This window comes from Anarrhichthys ocellatus, unplaced genomic scaffold (assembly GCF_004355925.1).
Source record: "Anarrhichthys ocellatus isolate YVR2014 unplaced genomic scaffold, GSC_Weel_1.0 scaffold12, whole genome shotgun sequence".
In the NCBI taxonomy this organism is placed as follows: Eukaryota; Metazoa; Chordata; class Actinopteri; order Perciformes; family Anarhichadidae; genus Anarrhichthys; species Anarrhichthys ocellatus.
In genome coordinates this window covers 8,311,081-8,320,784 of record NW_022280042.1, presented here as the reverse complement: position 1 = coordinate 8,320,784, position 9,704 = coordinate 8,311,081, and the positions used below count along the sequence as shown (strand labels likewise).

General features: G+C 39.7%; 1 protein-coding gene across 1 annotated transcript; it reads right to left on the bottom strand.

The window, feature by feature from the left end:
- Positions 1-4,442: 4,442 nt before the first annotated feature.
- LOC116386322 (leucine-rich repeat-containing protein 3-like) lies at positions 4,443-5,234 on the bottom strand. Its single transcript, XM_031852434.1, has one exon. The coding sequence runs from the start codon at positions 5,232-5,234 to the stop codon at positions 4,443-4,445; it is 792 nt and encodes a 263-aa protein (XP_031708294.1).
- Positions 5,235-9,704: the final 4,470 nt, after the last annotated feature.

The window sequence follows — 9,704 nt, the reverse complement described above, 5'->3', positions numbered from 1 at the left end:
AAGGTCTTAGCTTCATTTATTTATTTATTTATTTTGTTTGAGCATATCTAAGAGAGGGAGAAAACACACAATTTTCAGCTTGAGGATGCAAATCCTTCGACAACCAGTAAAGTCAAAGAGGATCGAGTCGAGCTTCCATCTAAGCTGTTAGGATGTCCAATTGCAGCACTGGAGGTAGGAGTACTTTTCATGAGGACACATATAATAAGAAGTCTTTTCTTGAATTGTTCCAGAGGAGGGCTGTATCTCTTCCTGATTGATAGGCCGGAAAAAGCGTTTGTGGCACAGTAATGTAACATCTGCACACATGACACTAGGGAGCTTGGAAACCGCTGACTGAGGATTTTTCAGCGATTCTGCAAAGACAATCCTCTGACCCAAGAGCAGTAGAGGAGGAAGAAATTAAGTGTATTTACGAAAGCCCAGAGGGATTCAACATTTTACTCTGTAGAGGTACACTGATAAAGTTGTTTTTAACTTTCACAGATATAAACTCGCTCTTTGTTGTGTTCTCCCCGGTACAAAGGCTGCAGCTGATAAATTACCTCCCCAGCCACTGGTTATAATGGGCTGCTGAGGGCACTGACTGGTTCGAGTCCCCCTGCAGCTGTATCTTCTTTGTGATGAATATTAATGGAGCCGTGCTTCGAAAACTGAAACAGTCAATTTAAGAGGAAACAAATTATTTGATATAAACAATACAGGTTGTGTGTAAGTTTAAAGGTTTGCTAGAAATTGTGTATTTCACATAAACAACTGGTTATTCATAGTTTTAACGGCACCAATATTTTTTAGTAAATATGAGCTAAACAAAATTTAATGTATTTGTTTTTTTTGCAAATTGTATGGCTTTATACAACCTTAAATGAAAGCAGTTAATGCCCCAGTTTAATAATTTTAGTTCAGGTTTCAAAAGACAAGACATGACAAAGTGCAGAATTCATCTTTCCTTGTAACCCGGCTCTGCCTCATCTCTCACACAAACAAACACTTCAAATGCTTTCATATCTTTTGAGAATTCATCTTGAACTGAGCGACCCTCTCTCAGCATGTTCATCCACCACCCCCTGTGCAGCACCATGATAGCGAACGATTCTCTCCTCAATAAACCCAAACACTGCATCTTCCTTCCATCTTAATTAGAAAGACCTCTCACCAGGAATCCCTCAACCTTTTTGTTGCAATGTGTTGTGACTGCTTTTCTTTGTGTCTGCACCTTATTTGTCTTTTCCACATAGAAACACTATGAGAATGCACCCTGAATGGAAACATATATGGAAAAGAAGACGGTTAACATGAGGCATAGTATGCTCCGTGAATATCTTACCAGCAGGAGTTTGTATCCATTATTGCATGGTTTTGTTTCTTCACTTGTGTCACATATGTGTTCAGCCCATTGTTGTCCATTTAAAAAAAAAAAATAGATTTCAGCTCAAATTAATGTCTGTGTGTGTGTGTGACAATATTCTCAAATGTTTGAGACATAAGAGTCTCAGCTTTCCAGTCATATTCAATTTATGCAACTCCAAGACTGTTTAGGTGCCCCAGTATGCAGAAATATTAAAATACAGAAGTCAGACGTCTTGTCCATTCGGCCACTTTGTCTCACAAAACTAAAAGATTTTTAAAAATCCAGAAGTGTCATGTCAGAGAGAGCTACGTACACTAGACACTAAATAATGACTGAACCTTGAAAAGAGCCCTGATCCTGCCTGGCTTCAGACTGTAAAACTTAACATTCATTTGCCTCTTGATGTTTTCTGTTTGACTGAAGGTCATTGTTTATGTGTGGAGATATAGGATGGCCTTCATGTAATATGTGCTACATCTCCATAAAGGTCTCCTACCATAAATCAATGACATTGCATAGATTCCAGTTAATACACTGAATAATCCAACATTAATAAAACACTCTGCTGACTTAGAGGGATAGTACAGTAGAAGGGAGGATTCTTGTTGTTGTAGCTTCATTAGTGCACTTTTAGTGTTTGTTCATATTCTGGGTTTTGCTCCTTCAGCAATAAATGCACCTGATTCAACAGCCCTGAGGAAATATAATCTGTGGCCAATTTGAGGAGCAAACAGCCTTTCATTCGGCATTACCACAGCCATGATTTTGAAGTATCTCTCCAAGACTTGATTGTGTGCTGAAGTCAAGCATGCGAGAGTCCCTTGAGTGATAATTCACGAGTACTGGTAAACAACAAAGAAGAATTGAGGCGCACTATAGTACATCTGTATGCTGAAGTTAGAGGCTCTATCCTGCTCTGTTGGGTTAAGTTGGAATGAAATAAGTCTGATCTGTACATTTTACTTTACCAATCTTAAACTATGGTCTAGGACTGGAGCAAGTGTAGAAAAATATGGATGCGAGTCATTTCTGCTGCTTATGTAACGCTAATGAAGTGCCACTCGCTTCTCTGAACTTAAACGTAGAGAGACACCCTGACCTCAACTGTACCCGGCTTATTAATATCATTCGGTTGATTAGGATGCACGCTGCGGCCCTTGGGACTTGTAAAACAAAGTGATGTGACTATGATTAAAGTTGTGACCGTTTTGACAGGAGAGATGGTGTCGAGGCTTCAAGGTCAGCATTAGATATTAAATAAAATATATTAAGTGAAAGATGGAAGAAACCAGAAGACAGGCCACACATTTATGCCCATAAAATATAGCAAATCAACCAATATGTATGGGCCACCAGTGCTGTTAAACTGTATTAAAGCTGTTTTCACGTGGCAGCCCCATTCTGTAGCTCTGTCTGGATGTATTGTAAGAACAGGAAACTTGACAATAGATCGGCGCCTATTTCATCATATAAGAACGGCTCACCTGCAGCATACGCCAACAAAGTTTTGTAGCTTCTGGGTTTACTTCCGGGTTATGCGGCTCTGTTGTTTTCCCTCGGGTTCCAGCTAGTTCCCTGTGCTGCATGAAGTCATGAGCAATTTTCTGCTGGACAATATTAAACAGTATTCACTTTGTAAAAGAACAGGATGCTTTCATCCTCTCCCTGACCCCGATGATGTCCAGTATCAGCTGGAGCTCATTGAGCTGCAGTGCGAGTTGTGCAGCCGACATCAGCAGCTCTCTCTTGTGAACTTTTACCGGCAGTGGGATAAAAGCGGGTTCCCAGACATGCTAAAGTTTGCAAAGAAAATGCTGAGCTTGTTTGACACATATTGAGCAGACGTTCTCTGTTATGAACCTGATCTCAATCTTTTGAGGTTTAGAGGAACTGATCCTGCACCTACGTGACATTTTACACATCTAATGACCTGAATAGGTTGATAATACAACCAACCCCATTTCAAGATATGAATACTGCGAGGATGTTTATTTGCAATGGTAATAGCTGTCATTGACGACGATATTATTACATCTCTCTTCCATTAAAAAATAAAAGTACACATGTGACACATATGTGCATCTAGATAAACATCAGTGGGGAGTTTAGAATAAAAAATAAACAAACAATTCACTCCAGCAACGATTTATTTTTCTGTTCCTGCATTTTCTTTTTTTTTCAGGAAAAGTCTCTGTAAAACCTGAGAAACAGGTGGACGAGTTAGTACACATCTTGAACAAAGCTGCATAGTGTCTTTTTATTCAATTCAATTTCTTTCTCCATGTTTTTCAGTTCAGTTAATCCTCATATCTGGCTGGGCGTTTTATTATCCTTCCACTTCATTGCTGTTTTATGCCGTTGCATGCTCTTGACTTGTTGCTGCCTGATCCTCTGTTGATCCCTGAGTGACGGATGTGAATGCATGTCGTGTGTCTTCCATATTGTGTGGTTGTTGAGTTTTACATTTCGCTTGTGGGCTTGTAGTTTCAGAAGGAGTCTCTGTATCCTCGGTGAGGCACTTGGTTTCTTGAATATAGACACCAGCGGCTTGTTTATCCTCTGCTTGAGGACTCCACTGCACCGATTACGTTAGTTGGAAAGAGGGTTATAAAAACTGTTTGCTAACTTTTTTCTGTGCACTGAAAGAACACTTTTCATGTGAATTTAAATGAGATCCGATATGAGAACCAACGATATGCACCATAGACTTGAGTTTCATTATAATATACAAATTTGTTGACAATAATTGTTTTATTTATTGTATTCAATCATTTATAGTGAAATGTTGTTATAATAAATACAGTAAACCAGTAATAATTATCAGTGTATAGTAGTAGGCAATATTTAATACATAGTAATTTACAGTATTTTACTATAAAACACAATTGGTGTCTTACTCCAAAACATATTTTCACTATCATACTGTAAACCACATACAGCACTTAAAGCATAGTCAGGGTAACGCAGTTGTACTGTAAAACATCATTACAGCTGTAAATCGATAATTTTGGTATCTTGGTGGCAACAGTTTTACCTTAAGTTACCGCTAAAGTATAATAAAATATCTACAATACATCTTTACTCAGACACACTAAAACACACTGCTGGCTGTGTCGTACTCTTTGCTAATATGGGAAGTGTTGGGCAGGGACTTGAGGTACTCCATGTGCCTCCTGGCATCCTCCTGGTTGTGTTTGATGTAGTACATGATGTAAGCCGTCACCATGGTGAACCAGCAGAACATGGCCACAAACATGGCCACGTCTGTAGTCTTGTGGTGGAAATTGCAAAAGTTGATCCCAGAGTCCAGTACTTGGATCACCGCTTGTCCCACGTACTCCTCCTGCACCGATGTGGAGCAGCTGACGTCGTTCACAGTCTCGGGGTCGAGCCTCAGCTCCCTCAGCACCTCCTGCAAAGAGCACTCGCAGTGCCAGGGGTTGTGGGATAATCGGACGCGAGCGTGGAGCTTGGCGAAGGTGTCCTTGGGGAGGCTGCTAAGGTGGTTGTTTGAAAGATCCAAAGTCCGCAGGCTCTCGGAAATTCCTTGAAAGGCACCGACCTCCACGCTCTCAATGGCGTTGTGAGATAAGTCCAGTTCCCTGAGGTGGTGGAGGTCGGAGAAGGTCTCTTTTGGGATGTTTCTGATCTGGTTAGATGAAAGCAGGAGAACGACCGTGTCCTTGGGCAAGTTCGGAGGGATGTTCTCGAGATTGCGTGAGGTGCACTGCACCACCACACCGTTCCTGTCCGTGCAGTGACAGTTGTTCGGGCAAGCATACGCAGTCATACTCGCAGACAGAAGCCACAATGTTCCCACAAACAAAAGAGAAGCATAGGAGGGAGGTTTTATAGATGACCTGCACCTTTGAGAGGCCCCCATTAGCGGACTGAAATCAGCCCTTCACTAAAACAATGCAAGAGGTTTGCGTTGGTGGGGTGTGTTGCTTTAGGTGCCAGTGAGACATGAAATATATCCAGGAAGTCCAGTTGACTTTAAAGTGGTTTGTTGCGCTCAGAGACACGGTTTTACGACTCAGCCTCGCAGAATGACACGTTGCGTCTCAGCAAAAGTAAAACCAGGTATAACTTTCTTGCCAGACGGCCATGCAGTTTTTTTCTGGAGCCCTCTGCGTTGGCATCGTGGCACTGGGCTCAACGTTTTTTCATGCAGAGGTAAAGTCGGTCAAAACACGGCCTTCGTCTCAGCATTAATGGCGAAAGTTGCATCCTCGGGGCACTTTTCAATGTTCACTCTGACATCATTGCACATCATTTATCTCAACATATGGAAAATTAAGCCCTGATGCAACTCAAAAAAAAGCAAATGTCCAAAGGTTTGCATACTAGCTACATGTGATGTCAGAGTGCTAAGCAGCTGAGGAGGAAGGGGAAGTCATCTCTGTGTATCCAGGGTGGGAGGGGCATGTGTTCATGGCTGATTGAAAGAAACCTATGATAGAAAGAGAGATAAAAAGACGGAGAGACAAAAGGTGAGATACAGAAAATGTCAAAGCTTGTCAGGAATCAAAATTGTCAAATTTCCAAATTCGCAACTATTATCTTCATATATGCTTTAGATAGCTTTTATGTTAATTTTCTGGCCATATCATTTTCGAGCACATGTTCAGTGAACTTTCTACACCACCTCCCCTTTTCAGATGCTTTCCTTGTAGGAGGAAAAGCTAGTAAAGTTCAATATTATCATAATAATAGCATGCATAGCATGAGTCCCTTTGCTCAATATCTGTCCCTTTGAGAAGATACCATTAAACAAGGTGTGTGTTCATCAATATGCAGCAGATGAACTTTCAAAGAGTGATTTGTGATTAAATAAAAGCAGTATACTCTTTAAGATTAACAGAGATGCATGTAGGAACAGTAAAGGTCAGAATCCAAATCAAAACGACTACGAACAATGGAAGATAACGAGACAAAGACCATCTGATGAGCAGCTTTTTGATCAAGATGATGGATGTCAGTTGTTCAGTTTCTGATTTCTCCAGGAGTCATAGAATAATAATAATAAGCTAAATGTTGCTGTAAAAAACTTCAAAGGAATATTATAGAAATATATTTGGAGGTGCAAAATACAGATAATCAAGAGCCAGGCAGCATGAATCATTTTAAGAATATTTTAGGATTTTAAATGTAATACAATCCTCTATGTTAATTAAATCAAGATTTGTATTTGTTGTGTTTTGGACATTTTAAGATGTCACCTCAGGCTCTGATAAACCCAAAATGGTCTGGACTAAGTAATTAATCAATCTAGAAACGAATTGCATGATTAATCAAAAAGGAAAATAAATAGTTGCAGCCAATTTCTTAAAGTTCACTTAAGAATATTAAAATATGTCTTACACAGCATTTTTTGCAGTGACAAATCAATAACCCTATTAATTCTGACGCCCAGTTGGTGACAAACTATAGCCTAATCTTAAAATGACCAAGCGCGAAAGAAAGAAATTATATTGTTATTTGAGTCGACACCAACCTGATAGCTCCACTCTGTCCGGCTCACCTCACCGCGCATTCACGGGGGTTCTTGTCTTTGATTAAATATCCAGGAATAAATGAATAAACCGGAGAAAACCTCAAATCAGTCTTTGCAAATAAACGGCACTAATCAGAGATTACAGCCAGTTCAGGAGTCCGAATCCAACTGTTTGATCGCAGTTTGCAACCTCTTGTCAGTGCAGGTTTGCAGCGTGTGTGTGTGTGTGTGTGTGTGTGTGTGTGTGTGTGTGTGTATAGATATGCGCAGAGGCGCAGCAGCTGCACCCTGTGGTCCCGTTTGGATCTGAACCTGCGAGTCATGACCAGTAGCTACATAATTTCCTCAGATTTTTATCCAATGTGTTCATCACAATATGTCAATATAATAGGAAAAAAAAAGTACTACAGTGTAAAAATACTATATCACAAAAGTCCATTTAAAAATGTCATTTAAGTACAAAAGTATGAGAATCAAAATGTACTTTTAAGGACCAAAATATAAAAAATATTAATCATGCAGAATCGGTATCCTATAATATTGATACAGTTATTGCTGCATTGATGTGTTCAGCCCTTTATAAAGTTGCAGCTGGTAAAAGTGGACTAATTACATTATATGCTTCTGGACAGTTTAACATATAATACATCATCATATATTCATTAATAAGTAACTGTGTTGTACTAATGAGTAACTTAACTTGTAAAATAAATGTAGCGGAGAAAAGGGTACAATATTTGCCTTAAGTATAAAAACAGACAATGTAAATACTTAAGGGAAGTACAAGTACCTCTAAATTATAGTTAAGTACATTGTCTTTATGCTAAGCTAACTAATCTAACTCTACACCAGAAAGAGAATAATCATAAGTACAAGAATTCAAAACTTTGTCCACAACATTAATTGGTATATTATTTTGTTCAATTGTCAAGTAAAACTACAAAATATTTTTCAAAATGCTGAGCATCATTTCTGGAGTTCACTAGAATAAATGCTGAATTCTTGAAAACAAAAGATTGGATTGAAAAAACGATCTGCTCCTTCCACTGCATCCACTGATGTAGCAAATCTAAATATCATGCTCACGTGCACCTTTTAAATCTAAGCCTCCTCTTTATGTTTTGAGGTCTCCTTTGTCTGCTTTGCACATTTCATTTTTGTGTATCCCTGTCTGGTATATATAATGTGTAGTGTAAAAACAGCACACCAATGAGCACTTAGACAAAGTCAATTTAAAGGGCAGCATGTTGCAAATAACCTCTTTTGTGCATGCATGCAGTTCCTTATTATATTTATGCAGGCAGATATATAAATATCCAAATAGATACTGCACAGTCACTAATATGATATAATTGAGTTACAAAACAGAACTTTAGAATAAAGCCTCTGATCAGTAATTCAAATAAAATAAGACATAAAAGCATCCCACTGGAGCTCCTCTACCTCAGTTGTCCCTGAACCCCATTTTGGTAACCTAGTGCTGCCTCCTCATGCCCCTCCTGTGACACTCTGTCATTCTTCATAAACATTGATTACAATTGTCCTGCCCTGATGAAGGACTTGGACAGAGACCACTTTACAGCCGCGGTGACGAAGGTACTCCCAGCTGTATCGCAGTGACATAAAGGTCACCTGAATGCAGCCAGCGCTTTGCAAAACACCTGCATGATTAAATGTGCAGAGTTCAGCCCTGTCAATTTAGCTGAAAGGCAGACTCATTCATTATATTGACTACTGAAGCATTTGACCTGTCCCAGGTAAAAGAGTTACTTCATATTCTCTGATGTTTAAGATGCTTGAGACTGGCCTAGCCATTTGTTTAACACTCTTACTAATCTTTGTCGGACTCCTTGCAGACTTGCTGACCCATCTTAGATAAATTCCTGCTTCTCCCCAAAATGATATGGGGCTGAGCCAATTTAGGGAACCTTTGTTGGGTAAGCATTATGGACATTGAGACATATTTAACATCAACAGACTTCCTCTGAGTAGAGCCATAGTTTCAACATCATTCTGCCCCATCTGCACTTCCTGCCTGCTTTGTTACAGATGACATTGTGAAGAGACTCTGTGAAAGCAGCACTGCGCTGCCCTACAGTATATATTGACCTCTTCAAAGCCACGCTGAGTACATTTCATTATGCTTCCCCGCTGCAGAGACTGTCTGACATTGCATTGCTCACTCTGTTTGCAATTGCTCTGCACTAGCAGGAAAAAGGCCAGGGGTGTCATCACACTTTTTGACTTGCACATCGTCTCCCTCATTGCTTTGACATCAGTCTTTTGCATTATACAGAAGGTTGTCTGTAAGTGGCTTACAGCATTGCTGAGTGAAGTCATGGACCAACTCCAACGTTGATGCCAAGCCAACGTAGGGGCAGAGAACGCCTTTACTTTTTGGGACGAGCTCAGTCGGTCGAACCCTTATTGAACTGTTATTGGAGGTAAATTGACTGAGGAGAGCTGATGCACAGTGTATTGGCCACTTCATTTGACAATGTCCTTTTTTTTGTTATAACTTGTTCTTACTTCTTTTTAGAATAGAAACAAACGTGATTTTTTTTTATTAGAACTTTAAGTGGCTTTGTGACAAATTGTAATGAGATGTTTGCTTCCCTTGCACCAGTGTATATGGTTGGATAGGCAACAGCAAAGAACAGATACATCTTTCTTAAATGCAGTAGATTACCTGATTATACTGTGAGCCTCTAATTTCATTGGGAAGCTGTATGTCACAGTCACATCATGCTATTAAATAAATCACTGGCTCCAGTTGAGTTGTGATGGTGAGGGAGTTATTTTGGGCGGTGTGATTCATTTTCTGCTAGAGAATATAAAGTGACCGGCAGCTGGAGC